The 26,626-nt window shown below is 23.1% G+C and overlaps 11 protein-coding genes across 11 annotated transcripts; 5 read left to right on the top strand and 6 right to left on the bottom strand.

Annotated features, from left to right (window-relative positions):
* Nucleotides 1-871: 871 nt before the first annotated feature.
* On the top strand, nt 872-8,298 carry PVVCY_0301140 (conserved Plasmodium protein, unknown function; the record flags this gene model as incomplete). Its single annotated transcript, XM_037634840.1, has 12 exons — nt 872-1,945; nt 2,071-5,340; nt 5,480-5,880; nt 5,992-6,123; nt 6,251-6,313; nt 6,441-6,618; nt 6,752-6,796; nt 6,891-7,010; nt 7,111-7,233; nt 7,335-7,467; nt 7,694-7,809; nt 7,981-8,298. The coding sequence occupies 12 exons, from the start codon at nt 872-874 to the stop codon at nt 8,296-8,298; spliced, it is 5,973 nt and encodes a 1,990-aa protein (XP_037490110.1).
* A 425-nt stretch (nt 8,299-8,723) lies between these two features.
* PVVCY_0301130 (tetratricopeptide repeat protein, putative) lies at nt 8,724-10,652 on the top strand (the record flags this gene model as incomplete). Its single annotated transcript, XM_008628322.2, has 5 exons — nt 8,724-8,810; nt 9,006-9,091; nt 9,238-10,020; nt 10,121-10,454; nt 10,563-10,652. The coding sequence occupies 5 exons, from the start codon at nt 8,724-8,726 to the stop codon at nt 10,650-10,652; spliced, it is 1,380 nt and encodes a 459-aa protein (XP_008626544.2).
* Nucleotides 10,653-10,867: 215 nt separating this feature from the next.
* On the bottom strand, nt 10,868-12,316 carry PVVCY_0301120 (protein kinase 7, putative; the record flags this gene model as incomplete). The annotated part of the gene is made up of 3 exons (XM_008628321.1): nt 10,868-11,242; nt 11,423-11,934; nt 12,208-12,316. The coding sequence occupies 3 exons, from the start codon at nt 12,314-12,316 to the stop codon at nt 10,868-10,870; spliced, it is 996 nt and encodes a 331-aa protein (XP_008626543.1).
* Nucleotides 12,317-12,460: 144 nt separating this feature from the next.
* Nucleotides 12,461-13,138, top strand: PVVCY_0301110 (conserved Plasmodium protein, unknown function; the record flags this gene model as incomplete). The annotated part of the gene is made up of 3 exons (XM_037634837.1): nt 12,461-12,564; nt 12,904-12,990; nt 13,093-13,138. The coding sequence occupies 3 exons, from the start codon at nt 12,461-12,463 to the stop codon at nt 13,136-13,138; spliced, it is 237 nt and encodes a 78-aa protein (XP_037490109.1).
* A 112-nt stretch (nt 13,139-13,250) lies between these two features.
* On the top strand, nt 13,251-13,735 carry PVVCY_0301100 (conserved Plasmodium protein, unknown function; the record flags this gene model as incomplete). The annotated part of the gene is made up of 2 exons (XM_008628320.1): nt 13,251-13,346; nt 13,448-13,735. The coding sequence occupies 2 exons, from the start codon at nt 13,251-13,253 to the stop codon at nt 13,733-13,735; spliced, it is 384 nt and encodes a 127-aa protein (XP_008626542.1).
* A 780-nt stretch (nt 13,736-14,515) lies between these two features.
* On the bottom strand, nt 14,516-16,026 carry PVVCY_0301090 (protein SIS1, putative; the record flags this gene model as incomplete). Its single annotated transcript, XM_008628319.1, has 3 exons — nt 14,516-15,105; nt 15,247-15,652; nt 16,018-16,026. The coding sequence occupies 3 exons, from the start codon at nt 16,024-16,026 to the stop codon at nt 14,516-14,518; spliced, it is 1,005 nt and encodes a 334-aa protein (XP_008626541.1).
* A 1,508-nt stretch (nt 16,027-17,534) lies between these two features.
* PVVCY_0301080 (conserved Plasmodium protein, unknown function) lies at nt 17,535-18,035 on the bottom strand (the record flags this gene model as incomplete). Its single annotated transcript, XM_008628318.1, has 1 exon — nt 17,535-18,035. The coding sequence occupies one exon, from the start codon at nt 18,033-18,035 to the stop codon at nt 17,535-17,537; it is 501 nt and encodes a 166-aa protein (XP_008626540.1).
* An 849-nt stretch (nt 18,036-18,884) lies between these two features.
* On the bottom strand, nt 18,885-19,928 carry PVVCY_0301070 (leucyl/phenylalanyl-tRNA--protein transferase, putative; the record flags this gene model as incomplete). The annotated part of the gene is made up of 1 exon (XM_008628317.2): nt 18,885-19,928. The coding sequence occupies one exon, from the start codon at nt 19,926-19,928 to the stop codon at nt 18,885-18,887; it is 1,044 nt and encodes a 347-aa protein (XP_008626539.2).
* Nucleotides 19,929-20,592: 664 nt separating this feature from the next.
* On the bottom strand, nt 20,593-22,572 carry PVVCY_0301060 (multidrug efflux pump, putative; the record flags this gene model as incomplete). The annotated part of the gene is made up of 1 exon (XM_008628316.1): nt 20,593-22,572. The coding sequence occupies one exon, from the start codon at nt 22,570-22,572 to the stop codon at nt 20,593-20,595; it is 1,980 nt and encodes a 659-aa protein (XP_008626538.1).
* Nucleotides 22,573-23,241: 669 nt separating this feature from the next.
* PVVCY_0301050 (SRR1-like protein) lies at nt 23,242-24,342 on the top strand (the record flags this gene model as incomplete). The annotated part of the gene is made up of 2 exons (XM_008628315.2): nt 23,242-24,215; nt 24,324-24,342. 2 exons carry the CDS (start codon nt 23,242-23,244, stop codon nt 24,340-24,342), a joined length of 993 nt encoding a protein of 330 aa, XP_008626537.2.
* Nucleotides 24,343-24,655: 313 nt separating this feature from the next.
* On the bottom strand, nt 24,656-25,723 carry PVVCY_0301040 (secreted protein with altered thrombospondin repeat domain, putative; the record flags this gene model as incomplete). Its single annotated transcript, XM_008628314.2, has 2 exons — nt 24,656-25,187; nt 25,509-25,723. The coding sequence occupies 2 exons, from the start codon at nt 25,721-25,723 to the stop codon at nt 24,656-24,658; spliced, it is 747 nt and encodes a 248-aa protein (XP_008626536.2).
* Nucleotides 25,724-26,626: the final 903 nt, after the last annotated feature.

Here is a 26,626-nt window from a genome sequence, read left to right as displayed (position 1 = left end):
TCTTTGAAATTAGCAAATTTTTATACTCTAAAAATGAATTCCTCTTTTTGTAAATAACACTGTCTCTATACATACCCAAAAAAGTGGTGAAAAAAAAGATATAAAATGAAATTAAGAAAATAAAAATATGCTTTACAAACAAGGATATAAATTGGAATGAATGTATATTTTTTCTCATTATTAATTATAAAATACAAAAGTTAATTCCATTATTTTTTAAGCATACCGGATAATGCCCGACCACATTTTTTCCACACTATTAAAATAAAAAAATTTTCTATATGCACATGCATATACCTGTAGATATTATTTCATAGGAGAAAATAATAAAATTTTAAGCTAGGTTTTCCTTTAATTTCTTTAGGTCTTTTTCATAATATTTTTTTTTTCTTTAATATATATTTTTATTATTCATTTTGGATGTCTTTTTTTTTCTTTATTATATGTCTTATTTTGTAATATTAATAAAAGAAAAACAAACTAAGATTAATGCAGTATCGAAATAAGACATATATAAGAATCTAATAAAATTTAGGATTTATATAACTAACCATATATAGATAGCTGAGAAAAATAAAATGTAGCCCATTCTCGACCTTGCCAGCAAATAAGTATCTGAATTTCCATGTCAATACCATGTATATATGTACTACTGTGTGGTGAATATAAATTAATTTGAATAGTCATATTAAGCAAACGATACTAATTATCTTTCTTATTTTTTTATTCTATCTATTCCGCATAGATAACTAGACGTGTGTTGTGTAACTAAATCCCTTTTTTATGAAAAATAATTTTTCTTTTTTTGATCATCCCATATTATATATACATCTAAAATAGGATAAGATATTTTTTGAGAATTTTCTGAACAATGCAATATAGTTCAAGGTCCAATCTTCAATTTATAAAAAAAGATATTTTTTGTTTTATAAAATGTAATTATATATGTTTTGTTAATTTATTGAATTTAGAAAAGAAATATCTAGGGGTGATAAGCAATGACAATGTTGATATAAATAGAGAATATGAGATTGAGGAAATAAAGTTTTGTAAAAATAAAAAAGAGGAAGAAGTAAAAGAAGAATCTAATAATGATAATAAAAAAACTAATGAAATAATAATAAAAGTTGAAGAAAATTATAATAAAAAAATAAATAATTTATATAATATTCATAAGTTTATATGTAATGAAAATACCAACTCATTAATAATTGTCTTAAGTAAAAACAATGAACAGGTGGTATATCATCTATTATTTAACGAAAATGATAATCTTGAATCCTTTAAAATAAATTTTATCAAAAAATTTGAATCACCTATAAAGTGCATTGAAACAACACAAGAATACATTTTTGTTTTAGCCAAAAAAAAAATAAATAACATACATAATGAAACCTGTAGAACTACAAATCAAAGTAGATGCCAATGCGGGAAAAGTTCCAGCGAAATTTCCAACGGGTTCTTTGAATATTCATTGCAAATCTTTGAGACAGAAAAGAAAAATAGTGAACCAAAAAAAGTGATAATATCAAGTTCTTTAAAATTAAAAAAACTTATGATATGTCCATATGATAATAGTAAAATAGTTATACTTTCAAGAAAGAATATCATATTTGTTAATTCAAAAAGTTATAAAACAAAAATAAAAGATACAAATTTAAAAGATGGAGATTATTCTAAAGAACTTATTTTTAATAGCAATATTGTTGCATCTACTTGGCTTGATTTTTATGTATTTGTTATAAGCTTATCAAATAATCAACTACTTTTTTTTAACTTTCAAAATAATACAAGACATTTTCTTTTTATCAAAACTTTAAATAATTACTCAAAAATAACTTATCTTTTATACAAAAATGGATTCCTTTTTATTTCCTTCACTACAAAAGAAATAGTTTGTTTCAAAGTTAATTATTCGGTATTGGATTTGCATGCCTTTAAAAGGGTAAGTAAATTTTGTAAAACTAGCAAGTAGCTTGTTCAACATAATAGGCATTATTTATTTCATCTTTTTATTTTTGCTTCTTTTCCATTTCATTTTCAACACCCTTTTTAACATTAAACATGCAGACAAACTCGATCGAAGGGAACTACCTAAATGTGAAGTACCTATTTAAAAAGAAAAATAAAGTGGCAGTTAAAAATGGAAAAGTAAAAAATAGTGGCAACGTATTAAATGCAAGTGTAATTTCTAAAGAGGATGGAAAAAATTGTGAGAAAAACATCAAAAAAAAAAAAAAAGAAAAGTATAAAAATACATTTAATAATATACTTAAAGATATAGAAGAGCTAGAACAAAAGTTAAACACAGAAAGTAGTTTCATTTTAAAACATGATGAAAAAACAAAATGGAATGGTAATACTAATGTTGGTAGTGGTGAAGATACAAATTTAAGTTTCAACGAATTAGAATCGGAAGAAAATAATAATAAATGGAAAGATGATGAAATAAATTGTTTTGAAATTGAAAAAAATAAAAAAGACAAAAAAAAAATATACTTTAATTTAAAAAAGAAGAAAAAAAAAATGTTTTTTAATTTAAGTTATAGAAGTAATAAAGTAACAGATATTTTAAAATATATATCAATGATAAATTTACAAAAAGATATAGGAAGTAAAATATATAGTTTTTTCATTCATTATAATTATCTATTGATATTGTTAGACAACGGAATAATATATTATAACAAAAACTATGATGAACTGAATGGGGAACTAAATAATATATCCAATTTTTATTACTTAACAAGTATCTGTTTACATAAAATTATAAATATAAAAATAAATAATAATGGAAATATATTCAGTCTAGATAAAGCTCATGTTTTAAAATATTATTCACTAAAAAAATCTGATTTAAATATTGTTCATACAAATCAAAAAATAATTTTTTTTGATATTTTCCCTATCCTTCAAAAATATAATTGTTTATTTATTTCGTTGGCAAATGGTTCTTTTTATTTTACAAATATAAACACCAAACAAATTTTATTATATGATGAAATTGAGAATATTTTAAAACGAAAAAATAGATGGAACAATAATTGTGTATCTAAAAAATATATAGAATGGGCTTATTTTAATAAGGTTAATGATAATGTACTAAATGGCTATTTAAAAATAAAAAAAAAATTTTATTTCTTTTATTTAATTTATTCTGAATCTCATGAAAAATTTTTTATATACATCATTCACAAACTTAATATATATAAAATTTTAATGAATATTATAGTAAAAAAAAATGTTCAAAAAAGAAAAACGGATTACACACAAGATCTTACTATTTTAAATTCTTCTGTGTATAAAACTGAAGATAGCGATTATATTTGTTTCACAATTTCTGAACAGTCAGGTAATAAGTTTTATATAGTTTTTGTTAAATTAATTGGAGAAAGAGATATATTGGAAAAAAAGACACAAAAAAATATAAACAAAGATAAAGAAATCAAATACTATAATAGTACAATTATATATTATTTAGATGTTCAAAATATAAATGTTGTATTTTCAAAAGTGATAGGTAACTATTTAGTTATAGTAGACAAATTTATGAATATAACTTTTTATTTATTAACAAAAAGCCATTTTCAAAATGTGTCGACTCATAATGCACCCAGTGTATTGGGTCGAGAAAAAAAAGAAATAGATAAAAATGAAAAGAATACGAAATATTTAACAACCCATTATAAATCCTATGAAGACAAAGTTGAGAATTTCTTCTTAACAAGAATATCAAAAAAAAAAGTAAAAAATAACGGCATCAAAAGGGTAGAAGCAGAAAATGTTAGTGAGCAAGTAGAAAAAAATGATGAGCGTGATGAGTGTACAGAAATGCAAACAAGCATGATTGATGTATTTCATATAAACTTGGGTAAAGAAAGTTTTAGAATAAATATTCAAAACAATTTTAAAATTAAATTCATAAATGAACAAATGAGCAAAGAAGAAAACGAAATATGTTCTATTTATATTATCACGGATACAAATATTTTAATAAAATTTTCTTTTAATTGTATGGTAGACACATTGGAAAATATAAAAAATATAAGCATTAAGGCATATCCTTATTTGGCTAGTTTAGATTTTTTTTACAGCTATAATTACAAAAATGAAATGTATGATTTTATTTTAAATGGCGGTAAGTACTTTCACTTAGAGCATTTTGAAAAGGAGGAAAAAGAAAATTCAGGATCAGACTCCATCCCTATTTTAGAAGCAAATAGAAACGAATTTTCTGAGTCAAATAATGTAGAAAAACGTAACAGTAAACAAAATGATAATTCAATGATACAAAAAAATAGCATTGTAAATTTTCAACTTAACAATAAAATAATGCTTGAGAAAAAAAATTATTTCTATAAAAATTTGAGTGTCGTATTTTTTAAAATATGTAGCGCTGCATTGCATAATAAAAAACAAGACAGAAAAAAACAAAAGAAATTCATTGATACTATAGATGTGAAAGATGAAGTAAAATGTAAGCCACTGGATTTCTTCTTTGATGATGAGACAATAATTTTTACATTTACAAATGAAAATGATTATAACATAAACTTATATGAATGTTTAAAAAATTGTAAAGATAAAGAATATTTAGACAACTTAAATAAACAAGAAAAAGAGGTGATTAGCCAAATAAACAAATTAAGAATCAAATTAAAAAATTTAATAAAAGAAAATAAAAAAAATTATAATGATATGAAATTAAATAGAGAAGCATTTTTTTTTGATAAGAAATATATTAACGAAATAGAAATTATCAAAAATGAATATGAGCAAATAAAAAATTATTTTGAAATAAAAAAAAAAGAAAAAGAAAATATTGCTAATATATTAAAGACAAAATGTGATATATTTGATAAAGTAAATTTTATTCATGGTTTTCGTAAAGGGCTTTCTATAACAAATATGTACAAAATTAACGAGACAAAACAAGCAGAAGAAATAAATGAATCTCCAAACAAAACTAGAAGTATTGTCTATAATATTGGAATTTATAGCAAGTTCATAAACAAAATAAAAACATTAAGATTTTTACAAATAAAAGAAATGTATTATATGCAAAATGTAGAAAAGAATAATAGTTTATATTGTTTAAAAAGCCCTAAAAATTACATTGATGAATATCTCGAAAATTTGTCTTCTCTTTTTTTTGTACATTATTATTCATACAAAAATATAAATTTAAATTTTTTATATTCAAATTTATTTAATTCAACTTATAAAGATAATGAAACGCAGGCTTTACATTGGAACTATCTCTTATATTACCCTTATGAGCTTTTTACAAGTTCAAGAAAAAAAATGCAATGCTTCATTTTGCTTATTTTGATTGAGCAGGTTAGGCGCCAATTAAACAGTTTCATAAGCTGGAAATAAACTACGCATATTTATACTTTGCTATTTTTTATGAGGCATAATGGGATCCTATAGATTCACCACATTCATCCTACTTAATTTTTTCCCTTTTTGATTTTAGGAGAAATTAAAATTTTATAACAAGTTCACTATTTTGAAAAAAGAAAAAGAAAATTATTTTGATGAAATAAAATTATTAACAATTAAATTAAAACAATCCATAGAAGAAATAAAAGATTATTTAGAACATCCTTATTCAGATAAAATAGATCTAAAACTATTTCAACAAGATATATTTGAAATTGTAAAAACATGTTATACAGACATTGTTAATAATAATCTCGACCCAAAAAATATTTTAAAAGACTGTTTAAATAAAATAAAGTTCCAAAATAATAAGAAAAATCAAAATCGTCAGCACATATTTGATAATAATAATAATAATGATACTATTACATTAAAGGAAAGCACATCGGACGAGTTTATAAATCAAAAAAAAGATGATGTGTCACTAATTGAGGAGTAATAAAAATATAGAATAAAATTATATTAATTTATTTTTTTATATGAGCATGCATTCGTTTAATAAATTTGTCTAAATACACAATTTTAATTTGTTTACTTCCCTTTTAGCGAACCTGAACATGTTCAGAAAATTTCGAAAATAACTAAAAATGATGAACAAGAGGAATCAGAACAATTAGAATATTATAACAAGAAAAAAGAGGATATACGAAATAAACTCATAGATATAAAAAATTATATGTTAGTGATTTTTTTTTACAATATCTCTCAATCGTTTATATTTCTTTTGCTTTTAAACATTTAATGTGTTTTTTTTTATAAATAATTTTTCATCGATTTATATTATCTTTTTTATTTCTACACACAGATATCAAATAAATAACCAGTGCAACGAGTTCAATGAAAAGTTACAACTATTGAAGAAGCAAAAGTAGAAAGAAAAAAAAAAAAGATGGAAATTCGTTATTTATAATAATAGTTTTGTTGATAAAGATAAAGGATCATATTCTACATATACATGATGAAATATGATATTTTTATATTTGAATTTTTTTCAGGGCAAACACACATAAGCAAATTATGTTACACGAATTTTATTGTATCTCTATTTATTCTCTTTTAAAAAATGAGGATACTAAAATGGGTGTTTTAAAAAAATTTGAAAATAAACAAAATAAAATCCAAAACAATTTAAAAGGACTTTCCAATTTGATAGCTACTTTAAAGGGTCAAGGGGTATGGCAATCTAAAAAATTAATAATAATCATATGAGCATACAAATTAATAGTACAAATTCTATGGAATATAGTTGTAGGTGTAATTAATCTGAACAAGATGAAATATTTTCTTTTATATTTTATTTGTTTAGACAAGTGATAAAATTTTAAGACAAAAGAAAGGGGATCTAATATTGGTAAATATGTGTAAAAATAAAATTATTTAATTTATATAATATTAGAGTCCATTAGTTAAACATAAACTACAACCTTTTTCGTATTACTTTGTAGAAATATAATAAAATCCTAAAATTAAATGAGTCTATAATTGAAAGAAAACAAAATTTTGAAAAAAAATTTCTTCATGAATGTGCCAATTTTGATGTTCTCATGGAACAAAGATATGAAAATGTATAAAAATTAAAATAATAAATATATCAGAAAGAAAATAGCATATGATATATGTAATATATCCTCATTTATTTATGAATGCACACATTTTTTTTAACAGATTATCGGATTTGAATACGATTCAAAGAAAAATATTTTTTTAAAAAAAAAAGTTATTCAAAAACATATATTAGACACTAACCAGTTAATTCAGAAAATTATTGAATTACAAAAAAATATTAAAGTAACGATTTATATTTTCCTCTATTTTTGTACCAAACATTTTAAATATCATTTTTTTTTTTAGCTTGGCTATTATTCTGTTTTATTTTATTATTTTTATAGAATGTAAAGAAAGAAATTTATAAGAACAAAATAAAAAATGATTATTTTAAATTTTTAATAATGGACATAGATGAAGAAGTTAATGATGTTAAATATTTGAAGGAAAACTGTGAATTCTTATTTTGTGATATAAGTAAATAAAACAATATGCATTACCTATTATGCAACTTTTTTTTATTAACATATTCATTTTTCACCTGAACAGGAATAATTTTTTGTTTATGCTAGCCATTTTTGTATAAAAAATAGCGAAATAATATGAACATGTTCATAAAAAAATATGAAAATATTTATTTACACACTTTTATATATATATGCGTATGGATAAATTGTCTATATGTATTTATTTCGATTTTCAGATAATGTCATAAGTTCTTTAGAGACGAAAAAGAGAAACAAGGAAGCCATGTTCCAATTATCTGAGCAAAAATTACGTGACAAAATTAATAATTTAAATTTGAAAATATCATCAATAGTAATAATATAAATATGTGCATGCATTTATTCATATGGGTGAAAATATATTTGCTGGACAATGTTTTACCACATTTTTCTTTTATAAATTAGATGAGATAAAATTGGTATACCTTGCTACTGTTATTTTTTATTGTTATTTTTTATTGCTATTTTTTATTGTGATTTTTAGAAATATGAAAACACCGTGCTCGGTGAAAATCTAAAAAGCTTAGTTGACGAAATAAATGAAATAAAGGAAAGTCGAGGGGATAACAACAAAATTTTACTTGACGAAGAAATAATAGAGTGGTTAGAAAATGATGAAAAAAAAAATAAAAATGAAAAAAATATAACAGATATTATCCTAAGGGGACCATGTGATGGATTTTTAAAAAATTTACATACGGATTATATTGATAATACTATAAAAAATATTGCTAAAAAAAAAGGACTAGGTGCAAAGGAAATTTATGAAAAAAGTACCCTACTGAAAAAGTTTTACAAATAGCATTCTTTCTCAACTGTCATTTTATGCATATAATATTTTTCTTTCATCAATTAGTATTATTTTTATTTTCATTATTTATATGATTTTTTTATTTTTTTATTCCAATTTCTTTATTTTCTAAAACATTTTTTTTTTCTACAAACCTCATACAAATGGTTTTCGTTGATAAATAGAAAAATAACCAAAATATTCTCCTTACGAAAATTATATATTGCCATAAATAATTTGAGGTGTGAAATATATATATTCACATACTTTTTCACTTACATATTTGCATATGAATTTATATGCACGTTTAATATGAATGTGTAATGTATTCCTGGATATACAAAGAAGCGAGGGAAATCAGACGGTTAGCCCTCAATTTTTTTTGATGAAAATATTTACTAAAATTAGTTTATTTTTACTTTCTTATCCTATTATTTATGATGAATGTAAATATCAACTCTCTACTAAAATCGGAGGAAGAAAAAGAGCAAGGAAATATTTTATTTAAACAAGGAGACTATGAGGTATAAAATGAAAATTTTATTGTTATTTTTTATCATTTATTTAAATTTTTTATGCTTATATATTCATATTTTCCATATATACATTTCTACATTCACAATTTATTTTTAATGATTGCATTTTTCTCTATAAATATGCATGTACATGTTTATACACATTGTATTCGATCTCTTTGTATATTTTGGAAAATTTTGTAGCTATCTATTTTCCACTACACTCGAAGCATAAATTATGTACCCACGTCATCAATTTTGTATACAAATAGATCTTTGGCATATTATAAGTAATAAAAAAATGGCTAGCTATAAAATAAAAAAAAATATTTTTACATAATGAAATGGCTAGTCATAATATTCATTGTATATGCACACAATTAGACAAATAAATATGCTTTATTTTTTTAATTATTTTTCATTTTTTTCTTTAAAGAATTGGGGCATATGAGAAAAGCTTGGATGATGCGATAAAAGCCAAAGAGCTCGATCCAAACAATTTGAAAAGCTATTATAGAATATGTGAAGCATATAAAGCTTTGAAAGATTTTGAAAATTTTGAAAAATATACAAAAATATATAATAATAAAAAAAATTCTATACAAGATGGGAAGGATAATGAAAAAGGCAACAATAAAGAAACACATTTGGACAAGTTTCATTCACAATATATTAAAAAAAATATAAATGAGAAAAATGATGAAGAAAAAAAAATTATTAGGAATATAAAAAAAAGTTCAGAATTAATAAATTTAGGGGAAAAAGATGAAAAAGAAAACTTTTTATTTTTTAATAGTCCACAAATAGAAAATAAAAAAACAAATATATCTTTTGAAAAAAAAGAATATAAACAAAATTTTTTAATTGAAGAGGTATATGATTTTAAAAGTCCTGAAAAAGAAACAAAAAATAAAGATAATGATATATCTATAAATAATGCCCCTAACCAAAAAAATGATAATTCGAAAAAAAAAACGAGCAAATTAAATTATACAGACATTTACCACGACATAATATATTTTACAACAAAATTTACAAATTTATTTATAGACAATACATTACTATCAGTTTATATCCAAAAAGAAAACATAAAAACAAAAAATTATTTCAGGGACTATGATTTAAAAAAATTAAAAGAAAAGGCAGACACACTTTTTTCTCAAAAGAAATATGTATCTGCTATTGATATATACAGCGATGTACTTCAATCTTTAGAATCGTAAGTTAAAAAATTGATGAGACACAAATTGACATAATAATATGCACGTGTTCATGTTTTTTTTTTGTTCATGTTTTTTTTTTTGTTCATATTTTTTTAGTGAAAAGGGAATATACTATTGTACGGTTTTAAATAACAGAAGTGTCTGTTTCGTTGAAATGAAAAAAAATCGAAGTGCTCTTTGTGATATATGCAAAACTTTGAATATTTTGTTTTCTTTTTTTGAGGAACACAAGGAAAGAATAAAAAATTTGAAAAATGAGCCAACTCAAAATGACTCAGAACATTTATTTTATCCGATTGATATAGATATTTATAATGATATAAATGGAATATATTATCAGGCTCATAAAATATTAATAAAGCTATTATTTAGATATATAAAGTTTTCACATTTTTACACTAGCAAATTTAAGCTTCCTTCAATTGACCAGGTTAGTGAAAAGGGAGTGGCTTTCCCAGAAATTTCCCATGTCTATACATATGATAACAAATTGTACACTTGAAACTAGCTTAAAATATATTTATTTATTTTTTTGCAGGTTTCTAGTTTTATGGACATGAAGGGAATGGAATATTTAGATCGTAAAGAAGTTGAAAAATTAAAGAACACAGTTTATTCAAAATTGTGAAGTATATGTTTTTTTTTATAAACATTCTTGGCATATTCTTCAATATCCCTTTGATTAATGTGTCTAAGCCATTTGTGCTCCTAAAAAAGGGAACAAAAAATACATATATATATTATTTTACATGTTGGGTATAAATCCCTTTCCCAATATGCAACTAATATACAGATTTATTTTTCTGCCATTTGTTATTCATTTATTTTTATCTACAATTTTTTCTACGTTTTAATGATCATTTTGTATTTTTGTGGAAGACTTACAAGAGCTTCCTCAGCAGTACATCGTTCAGTAGGTTTTTTTTTTAAAAAAAGTTTCAAAAAATTTATATCTTCATTTGATAAACTATTATGACTACTTGTTTTAGTAGCCTGTTTTCTGACCTTTGATAAAAAATAATTTCTATCTATGTGATATTTTATTTCCTCCTTAGCGATTTCTTGAAATAAATTAATTAAACCGGTTTTATTCGAAAATGGTAAAACTTTGTAAAACAAAGCGTATATACAAATTCCTAAACTCCATATGTCAACCTTTTCTCCATAATAGCATTTCGTATTACCAAAAAATTCGGGGGGCATGAATTTATATGTCCCCTTGAAAAAAAAAAAATAAATAATAATATATGAAAAAAGCTGACATGTGCATAAAAAAAATTGGAAAATTGTAAATAATAGCTAGCTAACCAAAAAAAGACAAAATAATTTTATCACAGCTAGTTGCACACAACAAAACTATAAAGTGTTGAATTATGACAGTGATTTAAAATGACCTACCCTAGTTCCTTTAATTTTTTTATTAACCATATATTCAGAATCACCAAAATCATTTAATTTAATTATGCCATTTTTGTCTAGCAAAATATTTGATGGTTTAATGTCCCTGTGACATATATTTTTTTTTGTATGAACGTACAGGAGAGATTTTAAAATATTTTTTATCATACATTTTATAACAGGAATTGGAATAAAATATGACTCATTTGAATGAAAAATAAAAAACCAATGGTCATATTTTAATATAGATCCATTTTCCATATATTTATTTACAATATAAACTTCATCATTATTTGTTATAATTTCTATACAACTTAAGCAATATTCATTTTTTATATCTGTTATTATTTTTAATTCATTTTTCAAGTCATCATATTTTGTTTTTATAATAACTTTATTATCTTTTGTTTTCTTTTGAAATTCTCTTTTTTTTTCAAGAAATCTTTTCTCATATTTTTTAAGAGCATATAGTTCCCCATCTTTATCACACATTATTATTTTGGAATATTTTCCTGAAAAATTAGGGATAAATATGGAAAAAAAAATGGAGTGTCATTTTAGTGCAGGGATGTGAATAGCATTAATAGAATAACAACAATAGTAGCGCTAATAATAAATTATAAAAATATTATTAATATTATTTTTTTTATCATTTAAGGGCTTGTGTAGCTTTTTAATAGTGTACAAAAAAAATATAACAACAACTTAAATGGTGGATATAACGTTTTTTTGTGCTAATATATACATATAAATTATGGATAAAAAAATTATTTTTTTTTATATACCCTCATGAATAGTTTTAATGATCTTATAATCGTTTATAAAAATATCTTCACCTTTTTTATATTTATTAAGATGAATTACGTTTTCATAATTGCCTAGAATTTCCCTCATATTTTCAGGGTATATTAATATAGGTTAATTTTTGAAAAAAACAATGAATTTTTTTGCGTGTACATTTTCCAACGGTTAGTTTTATCTTCTAATATTGTATGCATATATATTCGCGTACTCTATATTTTTTGGTTTTGGTATATTATGGCTGTACCAAAAAAAAGAAGAAGTTTACATAAGTGTAAAAAGCGAAGAAATACGATTTTTTTTGATAAGCTGGTAGGAAATTGGCTAAAAAGAAGAGAATGGTAAGATTGATTTTATTTTTTCTCATTTATTTAATCTCTTTTATATGTAAAATGGTTTATCATTCATATAATCTTTATTATGCATACAAAAAAAATTATAATAAAATGATAAACCATTTTACATATAAAAGAGATTAAACATGTTATCAGCATTCTATTATTGATATGTGTGCGCTCAATAAAACTGAAGCACATGAACAAACGAATGTGATAAACTGTGTAATTTTATGTGTATATACAGGCATACTATTTCAATATGTCTCCCTCTCTATATATAATTTTTTTTCACATTTTTTACCTAACTTTGGTACATTATTAAAAACTTAATAAAACTTTCAGGTTTTTCAGGAGTGAATATCAAAGAACAATTTTGCCAATCGAACAAGAACCACCGCGATTTAAATTTCCAGGGTTTTGGCCTAACAAGTAAATAAAAAAAATTCACTTGCTTATATGATATCAAGTATCCCATAACTTTCCCCAAAATAAAGCAACAGTATATTAATTTATTTTATTTCCTATTTTCAGGTTTGTTTACCAAATATCGTCTAACATAAAAAAAATTTTGAAATAAAAAAACAACACAAGAGAATAAGCAACTTGCTAATCTGCATTTGTGAATGTTATACCGTACATTTCTAAACCTACAATTATAAACCTACATTTATATTTACATAACAATAAAAATGAACTATCGAATAGTTAGTAAAATAAGTAGGTTTCCATGTTTAAGCCATAAACGATATTTAGGCAACATAGTTAGGGGACCCACATCGTTGGAGGTACTACAAGGGATAACATATGCACATTATAAATTTGTATGTTGCTAATACTTGTTCATACTAATACTAACACATTTTTACACCTTTTTCCCTTTCGCTAGATTAAAAAAAATTTCGCATATGCTATGGATATGTTCAAAGACAAATCATATACTTATCATGACTTTAAGCAAAAATGTGAATCATTACGAATTTTTATTTATTTTGGAATTGTTGGATATTGTGCTTTAGACATGTTACTCAATCCATTAAAGTCATCATATTGGAATCAGTTTTTACCTGTTAATTTGGTGAAAAAATTTTTTGGCTTTTTTTCAAAAGAAGAAAATAATATTTTTAAACATAATGGAAATGCATCCTATGAAAAATATATTGAATTAATTAAATAATTTTTAGAAAAAGTTAACACATAAATATTTACTATACATTCATTATGTGTGCATATTAATATGAAAAAAATAAATAATATTTTTTTTCTCTTTTTTTTTATGAACATGTTCAGGTAAAAATGTACATGTACATGTTTTTTTTATTTTACTTATATTTTTTTTTTTTTTTTGCATTTGATGAGACAATGAATAAAAATTTATGCATAAAAAGCATTTGAAAATTGTTTCAAAATTGTGTTATGCACAAAGGAAATTATATAAATAGTTAATAATTAGGCAAAAGCAAAATGGATAAAATAAGATAAAAATTGGTTGTGGTCAGAAATTATATGAATAAATAATTAGGAAATAAAAAATGATAAAAAAAAAAAAAAAACGAAATATCACGAACCAATTACATATAAAGGTATTATAATATTTTTAAAAAGATTAAAAATAGCAAAAAATATATAAGCATGAAAATGTACCATTATAAGAAAAGTTTTGCAAAAGGTGCCAAAAGGTAATAAATACAAATAACGGCATTCTATAAATAAACGGGAGGTGTGTGTATAAAATTTTGTTCGATATCTTCACTTACACTTTTGTATTCCTATTTCAAGAGAATACAAAGTTAACTTCTTTTTGTTTGTTCTTTCCATTTCCCTTCTTTTTAATAACATTTAAAATGTTATAAAAACAAATATTTGGTGATTTAAAAAAATCAAGTTAAAAATAAAGACATTTTTTTAAATAATAATTTATATGATTTATTTTTCCATTTCTTTTTTTTTTCAGCCTTTAAAAGGTATTAGCCAAAGCTTCTCTTATTATTTTTTTTTTTTCGCTAGTTAAATTTTTTGGAAAAATAATATCAAATTCCACAATTAAATCTCCTTTCATATTAGGAGTTTTTGAAGAAGGCATACCTTCATTGGCTACAATTCTTCTAAACTTAGGATTTACAATTTCATCAATTCTTACATTAATATCTCTGTTATCTAAAGATTTTACAACAAACTGAAATCCAGTCAATGCTTTATCAAGAGGTACTGGACATTTATAAATTAAATTATTTGAATCTCTTGTAAATCTATCATGAGGTTTGGTTTGAACTTTAAAAACTAAATCACCAGGTTGAGCCATTGGTGATACTTGATCCCCTTCACCATAAAATGTTATTTTTGTGCCATCTTTCCAACCTGCTTTTACATCTATTGTTACAAAATTATCATCTTCATAGCTTTTTGTCCCCATAAATCGTTTTCGAGTTATTTTTAATTTTTTTTTACAACCTTTGTATAGTTCCTCCAAAGAAAGGGGTAAAGGAACTTCATATGTTGCGGGTTTGGCATTATAATTATTGGCGTTATAGTTATTGTGATTCATATCTGTACATAATAAAAATTGTTTAAAAAAAATATGATGTAGATATAGAAGGGAAATACAGTTTGTCTTATCTTTATCATGTATATAACATACATTTTTTGCAAAGAAATTTTAACATAATTTTATAATTTTAAGAAACTTACTTGAACATGCAGAAGGTCGAGGTTTTCGAGATGTCATATTAACAAAAGTTGAAAAAGGAGAAAAATCATCATCAAATGCTGAGGAAAATGAAAAATGGCCATCAGATCCAAAAATACGGCTAAATAATTCAGAGGGATCAACACCACTATAAACATAAGTATTTGCCCCTGTAGGTATTGAACCTTTTAAACCTTCTTCTCCATATGTATCATATATTTTTCTTTTTTCTTCATCAGATAAAACATCATATGCTTCAGCAATATTTTTAAATTTTTCTTCAGCTTCTTTTTTAGACTTTACATCTTTGTGCTTATCGGGGTGCCACATCATGGCCATTTTCCGATAAGCCTTTTTCAAATCAGTTGTCGTGCAGTCTCTGCTGACACCAAGTATGGAGTAGTAGTCCTGCCATTGGGAAAAAGATATAGAAATGTAAATAATACAAAAAATAACAAAAAAAATGTGAGTACTACATTATTTTTTTTCATAAAACATAAACATAGATTGTTATATGATTTATAGAGAGAAATATGTATAGATATACACCCCATTCCTCATACACATAATCTAAATATGTTCATGTAATGAAATAAAAGTGATGTTCCAAATATCTCTTTGCATAGGGATAAATATAAAAGTATGTCATCCCAAAGGTATAGATATAGGCATGGGTACATATATATATTTATAAACCATATTATATATCACTATATATTTATACATGGTTAATGTAGTATATCTATTAAAAGGAAGTTAACTCATTTTCTTACCTTTCCCATTTTGTATCCCGGAAAAAAAAAGAAAGAAAAATATTCACATTCAGTTTTTTATAAGATATAAAATTAGTTCCATAAAAAAAAAAAGTATAAATAAATTAAAATTAAAAAATTCCTAATTCTTGCTTTCCCTTTCGTTCTTTTCTTTTTTTTTAATTTAAAAACTTCATTTTACAGCTAAATTTTTTATTTTCCAAAAATAAATATAATTCTTAAATATATGTGTTATATATTAAATATTTACATTATTGGCTAAATGAAAAATATCAAAAATATTTGTATACATTTTTATAGCATAAAATTTGAGGCGTACCAAATGTAAAATAATAATATGCATATCCGCATAAAATTTTCTCATATATATATATGCATAAGCCCATTAAAAATATGAGAAAAATTATGTAATACTAATAAAAAGTAGGAAGTTCATAAATAAATATACTATATATTTTTATAAATAATTACATATTCTTTTCTGTATATAAGTTAAAAAAATTATATCTTCATTTTCCCAATTTATTCTATTCATCCATTATTAAATTTTATTACCTTATATATATATTACTTATTTTTAACTGTCATAATTTTTGTTTCTTTTAGCTTGTTCGTCTCCATTATGTTAATATAATAACTATCAAAAAAAATATATTTTTATATAAATCTATTATTTTATTTTTTTTAACAAAATGGCTGTTTATGGTTAGTAGAATACTGTCGTTTGAAAATCTGAGGTAACCCCAGTTTTATTCCCACATACATATACATGTATATATGTCTTTGTTTATATGTATGGCTATGTTTCTATGTATAGCTATCATATATATGTGGGAATGTGTATTATATCTATATTTTTTCTTTTAATTTTTTTAGCCATTTTGTACACATTTTTTTTATGAACAAAATTTACCTTAACAAGTCAGAAAAAAAAAGTGTATAAAATGGCTAGAATAATAGCTAGCTTTTATTTTATTCATAGGTAGTAATACCTTTTAGGTATACATAATAGTTGTTACAATAAATTTATATGAAAATAAGTTCATTCATTAGTTTTATGGAATGAAGAGATATAACATTTATATAAAATATATTATTTTTTTTTTGTGTATCATATCACTAATATGTATTGTATATGCATGTATTGCAATTCATAAAGGGTTTAAATAAGGTAACTTCAAAGGTAAAATGATGGATGAAGTTTTTCAAAAAAAACTAATGATAAAATGATAAGAAGTGTTAGGGATATAGCTAGCTGTTACTTTTAATTTAATGAAAAATAAAAAATAAAAACGAAAAAAAAATAAGTGTAAACACCACCTTATTCAGGTACACTTATATTATGGTTGATAAAATTTCCATTCTAAGCATCAATTTTTTTATGATTAATTATTTGATACATTTTTTATTTGGTTTAAATTTGTCATGTATGTGTATGTGTGTTGATTATAAGAAATGTCCTAAACATGTTTATAATGGTATATGTAAAACTTGAGGAATATAGATATGGTGTAAATTTATTGAATAATTCGAACTATAGAATCATCGACAATGGTTTCATAAAGGTTACTTTTATATGATGTACATTCATTTTTTACATTATCTAATAATTCATTGACTGATTGATTTTTTAAATATGCATCATAACTTGGTTGGTCTCTCCATAATCGTAATTGTAAATAACTTAAAGGTGAATTTTCCCAATTAATGGCTTTAAATAGTTTAGTATATTCATATCCTCTATTTTTAAATGCATGTATATTTAATTTATTATAATTTTTTTCAAAATTCATTATATTTTTTTTATTAACTATATATTCATCAACACATATTAAGTCTCCATATATTCCTTTCCCTTTTTTTTTGTTATTATATTCAGACTTTCCATATACATATCCACAGAAACATCCAACGAATAGCCAAACAAAATTTCGATGGCCTATACTTGATGTTTTGTACCAGAATAAAAATTTATTTACATTTTGTTTAGCCTTGATAAAATAATCATACGTCCTCATTTTGTTTTGTTTAGCAGTTTAATTATATGTTTTCATTTTAGTTTGCTATAAAAACATTTGAAAAAAAAAAAATGTAAAAATTTTAAGGAATAAAAAATATTCACACTTCTTTATTTCAAATTTATAAAGTTCTTTTTTTTTTTTTCACATATTTGAAACGTAGCGGAATTGAAGAAACAAATCAGAAATTTGATCGGGTGAGTAGGGAAATTATTTTGTTTACTATGCATATGGAGAGGTAATAAATGTACGTAATACATATGCATATTTATTTTTGACAACTTTGAATAAAATATAACTTTTCTATCTTCAACCATGTTACACAAACTTATTAAGTAGTCATTTTTTAATTTTGCAAAAATTGAAATGGTTTAAAATGGTTTAAAATTATATGCCAACAAAACAATGTTGTAGGTGAGGAGTTTCCACATGGAATTTTCCATTACTTTTGCAAACTCGATTTTTTTCAACATTCACAAAATATTGATACATGACAATTTTGGAAAAATATAACCTTATTGTAATAATTTAATTGAAAATAGTTTTCTCTTAATTTATACATAATTGTGCAAATTTATATAATAATATAGAAAAACGAAAAAAATAAAAAAAAAATTGATTATAAATAAATAGGAATATAAAAAGATGAGCAGATCTTAAGATGGCGGTAAAACGTGCATATGTTCATAAATGCACACACACAAAATATATAGACGTATTTTTTTTTTTTTAATTAATTTTTTAAACTACAAAAAAATGTAAAATATAATATTATAGAAGATTAGAAATCTACAGTAAGGATTGGTACTGAAATGATTTCTAGTTTTGTTTTAAAATATTTATGAATTTTTATGTTAGATTAGGTTGTATAGTTGGGTCGGATGGGTCGAGACCACGTATTAACACTGCACAATTAAGTTTATCCATAAAAGGAACTTTAAATTCGGAGTCTATATATTTGAATTTTCTGTGTCGTTCAAAAAATTCTTTCATTGATATTTCTTTAGATCCGATTTCTTTTTTATAAGGTAATAACATTCCTAGATCCCATAATTGAAATTTTTGATGTTCTAATAATTTTGCTAAGGCACATAATTGTATAGTACCTGCTGAACTTTTTCTTTGAAAGCCAGTTAAACTTGTATAAATCGAGCCAACTGTATTTCCTAATTCTCCAGCAACTAATTCATCTTCATACCATAACTCTACAGAATGCATTTGTACATTTTTATAATTAACTTTTTTTTCAAATATTTTTTTAAATTCTTCTTGTATAAATGGATATAGCCAATTTTGTCCATGTTTTTCTACAATCCCTTTAACTACTCCATCAAAATCTTTATTAATAGTAATATAAAATTGTTTACATTTTTTTTTAACTTTTTTTGATATATGTATTTCACTAGGATGCATACAAGATCGTATAAAATGTATTTTAGGTATTAATAAATATTCTTTATATATTTTAGGTTCATGGTTTTCTATAATTTGAACTTTCTGTTTACTAGCTACAGGTATAAAACCTTCATAAAATAATCTGCATATAAAACTAGCATGATAATGAACACACCATGTGTTTTCATACTCATAATTTTCTTCAAGTAACATGTTTACTAATTTTTCTATATTATGATATGGTGTAAGTAATGGATAATAATTTAAACAATTATTTGCTTTCATAAGATTAAATATTTTTGTTAATGTTTCAGGTTCTTTAATTGACATGATTGCAACTATTTTATTTATATTAATATTATCATCTATATTTGTATAATTATCTTCTTCAGATGATATTGTATTATTTTTTTCCATTGAACTACCATCCTCTAATTTATTTCTATCATTTTCTACACCCTCCATATCTTCATCCCCTTTCTTTTCTTCCATTATCATGCTTGTACATTGGCTCGAGCTGTTATATCATAACACTGTACTTAGTTTAATGGGATAATGTATGTATATAATTAATTTTATGTAAAATAATTTTTTTTTTTTGTTAGTGTTTACTAAATATATTCTACCTCCATACAGATATTCCCAATTTATTTGAAAAGAGTTACATTAATCTGAATATAATAAAATTGATAAGAGTGAAATAAAAAAAAATTATTTATTTCTCTTTTTAGCAATCATAATAGTTATTCCTTTTTATATTTTATTTTTACTAAAATTTTATTTTTGAAAACAATCGAAAAAAAAAAAATAGTACCGTATAATATTACTTACGTGCACTATATTCCTTTTTGTTTGCAAAGATGAAAAAAAAAAAAATGTAACTTCAAGGTATATCATAAAATAATGTAATATATTTTGGGCGTAGGAAATATAGAGTTATTTCGGAGTTATAAAAATTGAAAAAAAAAAAATAAGGATTAAAAAAAAGTAAAAAAAATAAGAAGAATAGCATAGTATGGGATACAAACTAATAGGCAAATATGGTGGGTCATTTTAAGGGGGATGATGAAGAGAATGGAACTCGTAAATAATGTAAGGGGGTAATGTACATGCACAATTATAAGTGAAAGGGAAAAAATGGAAAAATGAAAGAGTGGGACCCCTACAGGGCCTTAAACACAAATGTAGATAAATAAATAACTTGAACAAGCATACTAATTATGGTTGAATATATAAATCCATAGATATCCATAGAAAAACAAAAAGTTAAAATAATTCCTAGTGGTTGCATTAGTAACATATAATTAATAAAAGTGAAAAAAGAAATTTTATCTTGTAGTCCTAATCCTTTTATTATATTATTTAAAAAAGCTGCCAAGACTTCTAAAAGTGATTCAATTATTATTATAAAAAATACTTTAATTAAATAATTCCTTATTGTTGTATCACTGTAAAAGAAAGTGATAATATTTTCATGGTATATATATACAATTGCTAGACACGCATAAAGAAATAGTAATAGCAAAATAAAAGAAGTTCCAATTTCGATTCTATCTAATAAAATTTGGTCTGAATTTGAATCTGTAGCATCTAGTGAGTTTTGTTCATTTTCTATCTTATTGTTTGTTGACGCTTCTTGTATTTTTTTTTTTCGCAATACGTATATTCCCATTAGTTTGGATAAAAATATTCCATAGGAATGTGATACATTATAAACAAGACCCAGCATATTATTTATTTGTATAAATACTGCAACAGATGTTAAACTTAAATATGCTGATTCAAGTAATTGCATTTCAAATGAAAGAATTTCAAAAAATATATTTTTAATATTTGTTTTTGTAATGTTCAAAAATTTGCTTCTAATACTTTTTGAAGGGATATGAAAAAATAAAAAGCTTATTTTACATATTTTATTTGTTGGAAAGCATGAATTTATATTATGATCTTGTTTGTTATTGTCACTACGACTTTGTTCAATATCTAGGGCATGGTAATGGTCGTCTTTGTTTTGTGAATAATAGTGTGGATCTGTTTTATTTGGGGTGGAGAGGAAAACGGGTTTTACGGGATTTTTTTCGGATTCATAGTTTTTGGTCAGAAAAGGGGTTCTAGCATCTGACGCTAAAAGAAGTGAACAATCTTGAATATAATCTATTAAAAAATATAAAATAAAAAAGCAACTAATAATATTGGTTATAAGCCATGCTAAAGAAACACCAATATGGCTCATAGAAAATATAAAAACAAAAATATAACATAAAAAATTTAATACAAAAAATGAAAGGAAAGATGTAAATAAGCTTGGATATATATTATTATGTAAAATTAAAAAGCGTCTAGTAGATTCAAATAAAAAATATGGATAAAAAGCAAATAATAACATTTTGAAACTGGAAAAAAATACATTCATCATTTTAAAATAATATCCTTGTGTAATATCACTACCCATTTCGATGTTCATGAAAATGTAAATAGATTTTGAATTTATTGCATAATAAATTATAAATTTGATTAAAAAAAATATTAAAACAAGTAATACATAAAATATAAAAAATAAAAAATATGCACTATTTAAAAATAAAAAAGAATTATATATATCTTTCATTCCTATTGATTGACTACAAAAATAATCTAAACTACTACAAAATCCTTCAACAACAGAATTTAATAATGATACAATAGATAAAGAAACACCAAATCCAGCTATTTCTTCATATTTACAACTACTAGATATATATAAGTTTAATAAAATAAAAAATGATGATGTTATAACATATGATAACATTGTTTGAAATGATTTTATAAATATTTCTGTAAATAACATACTTATTGTTTTAGTAAAAACTGTAGAAAAACTTTTCTTTTCATTTTTTTCTTTCCTTAAATCTGGCCATTTCATATTTTCATTATTCACTTTATCAGTTTGTGTTACTTCTATTATTTTACTCTGATCTGTCTGCACACAATTGTTGTCATTTATTAACGATCTTTTTTCACTTCCATCTTTGCATAAACCTTTTTTATGGCGTCCATTTATATTATTATTTGTATGACCATTCTTGGTGTAGTCATCAAGATGTGTGTTGTGACTCGAATGCAACTTCTTTTTTGATCTCTTCAGCATTGGCACACCCACCATAATTACTGCTCATATTGTTATTATTTGTAAGCTTCCTCTATTTAAGTAATGTAACATTTAGAATCTATTCTTCTTCAAACAGTAGAATTTGAATCTATATTGTTTCTAATTATTTGGGGATTAACATATTTTAAAAAAGATATATAACTTAGATTTGCATGTGCATATTTTATCTTCATTTTTTCGAAGCTTAATTGTCATACTTTTCAAATATATATTTATTTGTGATTATTCATATTTATCATATAACTTAATTATTTTTAAAAAAAATATAACGATACCGGTATAATATATTCAAAATAAAAAAATATTTTTTTTTGTAACTTTCAATAAATAAGCTTACTAAATATAACTTAATACATTTTTATGTACATGAAAAAATAGCACATTTATAATATATATCTACAATTACCCATGACCAACATTATTGATTTAAAAATATGTGTATATGTATTTTTTTTATGATATAACTTCGATTTTTTATTCAAGCTGTCAAAATATAAAACTGAAATGTTTAAGATATATATAGCAAAACAAATAAATAAAAAGTATGTGCATATATATATAATGACATGAAATCAGCAACTAGCCTTTTTGAATATGTATCTATTAAAAAAAAAAAATAGTATTTTCAAGATTAGCTTGGTACTAAATATTTATTTTTTTTAAATGGATGAATGGATAAATGTACCCCTAAAACACAAAAGTAAAAAGTATATGTTGGCACAAAATGACGGGAAACAGAGTTTGAACAAAGATAGAGTGGATGATAAAAATACAACTAATGACATTACTGAGATATATGAAAAAAAAAATAAAACATACGATGAAAATAAATATGTAGAACATGTTCATAATGGAGTTAAAAAAATTATGAACAGTGTAGAAAAAAGTGCATTTTTCGAAAATTTTAAAAAAAAGTTTAAAGAGATTAAAAAAGAAAATGTAGAAATACAATCCGCTATTTGTTTAGGTTTAGGTTCTTTAACAGACATAAATATCAATAATAAAAATGCATGTATGTATCAATTAGCATTTATATTATTGGTTTCAAAAAATTATAATATTAGGAATATATATATATATGACCCAAAAATTAGCAATACTGATTTAAGTGTGTATAAAATTCTGAACGTTCAGGTTCTTAGTTCCTATATAACCATACCAAAACAGCTAGCGGAAAATGAAAAAGAAATAACAGTATGTAATTTGAAGGAAAACGAGCATGTTCTATTATTTATGCCACATTGTGATATAAGTTTATATGGTGAAGTTTTATATAATATATTTATTGATGAAAAATTAAGTTATCCTAATATGGATTTTTTATTAACCCCTGAAAAAACAATATATATTGGAAATAGTTTTGATTATTACAAAGATCATATATATCAACATAAACCTTTGGGAATTCCCAGTTTTGCTATTGAATTATTACAAAAAAGTGAACAATCAGAAAGTATTAAATGGGACATTGCGCATTTAAATAAATTGAAAAAGAATTTTAAATATTCCCATTTTATATTTTATATATTAAACTTTTTAAATGAAATAAAATTTCCTATTTGTTCTGAACAAGTACATGCTTTTAATGATCTATCTATTACAACTTTTCAAAAATTACCTGACCAATTCATATTTTGGTTTAATATTTATAATTCTCTACTTGCACACACACCGGGAAAAAAAAATTAATAAATTATATTTTTCATAATTTATGTTTTTTTCTTTTTTCTCTTTCCTTTTTTTAGTAATAATTATGATAATTAATTTTTTTTTTAATTTTGTTAGTTTATAAATGTTTTCATCAAATGTAAAATACACAAATACATGCATATACAAACCTCACACATTTTTAAATTTAAAAAAATATACTAAAAATATTTGAAGTATGAGATTGGTTATGCATTTAAAAAGGGGGTTATAAAAATCGGTAAAGCGGCAAAGCGGTAAAACGGTATGTTCAGTGTGTGTGTATATGTATACGTTTCCAAATATGAGTATAAAAAGACTCATATGCTTACACAATTAGGGTACGATTTTCTTTTCCATCTTTTATATAACAAAAAAAAAGTCTTTTATTTTATTCACATGATCGAGTTTGCTCTATTATACTTCTTGGAATTTTTTTATTATTCCATAAACAAAAGTTGGTATTATTTTGATTTGAACGTACAACTTTTTTCATTCTTTTTTGTTTGTTATCTATACATGGAGTCCAATCAGACCAAGAGCTATATTGGCAATTGACATTATCATTTTCTACTTTTTTACATAAATAAAAATTATTAACAGTACATTTACGAGGAACATATGTTGGGTCTGCTTTCATTTCATTAATTACAGTTTCGTTGGGAATATAACCTGATGCTCCTATTATTTCAAAATCAGGATTTTCTTTGTTAGACATGTCTTTACATATAACAGCTAGCTCATAATCTATAACTACTGACATATTTTTAAAACCATATTCTTTAGAATCATCACATAATATTTTAACCCACGATGGAGTTAATTTTGTCTTTGTATTTTTATCTTCAATTTTTTCGAGCTTTGTTTGCAAATCAGTAACATCTTCTTCACTGCACATAATATATCCTCTTGGGCACCAGCAGCTAAAAAAAAAAATGCGTACATATAATGTCGATCAAAATAAATTATATATAATGTGTGTACATTGCATGTACATAAGTTTATGGAAAAAATTATGACTTGTTCAGGTAAAAAAAAAATATTTTGCATAGACAAAGGATATGCACACTTATTTGAAGTGAAAAATTGCTATCAAATAAAATAATTTAACAAAATTATATGATAATTAAAAGAACAATCTGTAGAACAGTTAGAACATTCGATATATCATTTTCTGCTTTTGCAAGCGATATTACATATTTATGGATATTTATTTTTTGTATATAAAAATTTTTAAAAATTACTTGTGTGGATCTCCTTCCTTAGAAGAAAATATTACGCATGTGTCTGCACCAACATCAGGCTTCATATATGAGTCTCTTTTTCTTTTATTTATATCTTCATATTCATCAGTATCAATAGAATATATTTTCGAATAATCTCTATTATATTGACTACTTTTTTTTTGTATTAAAAAAAAGGAAAAAAAAAAAAACAACACTATTCGATGGTTTGTCATCACATTAAAATAATAAAAGAAAAAAAAAATTTTATATCATATTTTCTTACATGGAAATATTAATTATTACACAAATATTATGGGAATTACACATTTGGTTGTAAAACTAGAGAAAAAGTAAAAATTACGAAAAAAATTAAAAAATAATAATTATTTATATGTATATATGAAAAATGGAAAAGGCTTGTATTAAAAAAAAAAAAAAAATCAAAGAATATTTGGAGAAAGCAAAATTTGTTTGCAACATCATACAAAGTTTTCAATTTATTACTATTTAGTAGTATATATAAATATACAATAAATTAATTGTAATTTTTTTATCAACAAAATTAATAGAAAAAAAGGGGGTATATATATATGTGCATTCTTTAACAATTTTTTTTTTATTACCTTAAAAAAGGGTATAAACTTTTTTCTCCTTTTTTTTTCCACTTACAACAGTTGTAAAATTTGAAAAAAAAAAAATAGCAAAATTGGCAAAACATAAATTTGTGAAATAAAGGAAAAATAATTGAAAATTTTGATAAAAAAAAAATTAAATATATTTAAAAAAAATACAAAATATAATGGAACCTCATTTTATATTATATGTAACAAAAGTTATTCGAATTAATATTTTCCCTTGAAATAGTTAAAGATTGAAAAGAGCAAAAAAAATATTTTTTATGCACAAATAAAATTTTTATTTATCCATACTTTATATTTGTTCTCATAAGATGAATAATTTTAATATAAAAAAATGAATTAAAATTCATCAAATTATTACCCTTTGGAGGGTTGTGTGTTATTATATATTTTTTTTTTTTATAATTTTACAGTTGATGGTTGGAAGCCATATAGTAAACAATAAACAGTGGGTAGTAAAAAATGTTGAAAAATGTATAAAAAAATGTATAAAAAAAT

Source organism: Plasmodium vinckei (assembly GCF_900681995.1).
Source record: "Plasmodium vinckei vinckei genome assembly, chromosome: PVVCY_03".
Classification (NCBI taxonomy): domain Eukaryota; phylum Apicomplexa; class Aconoidasida; order Haemosporida; family Plasmodiidae; genus Plasmodium; species Plasmodium vinckei.
Note: the sequence above shows the minus strand (reverse complement) of the source record. Positions and strands in the feature narration are given on the sequence as shown.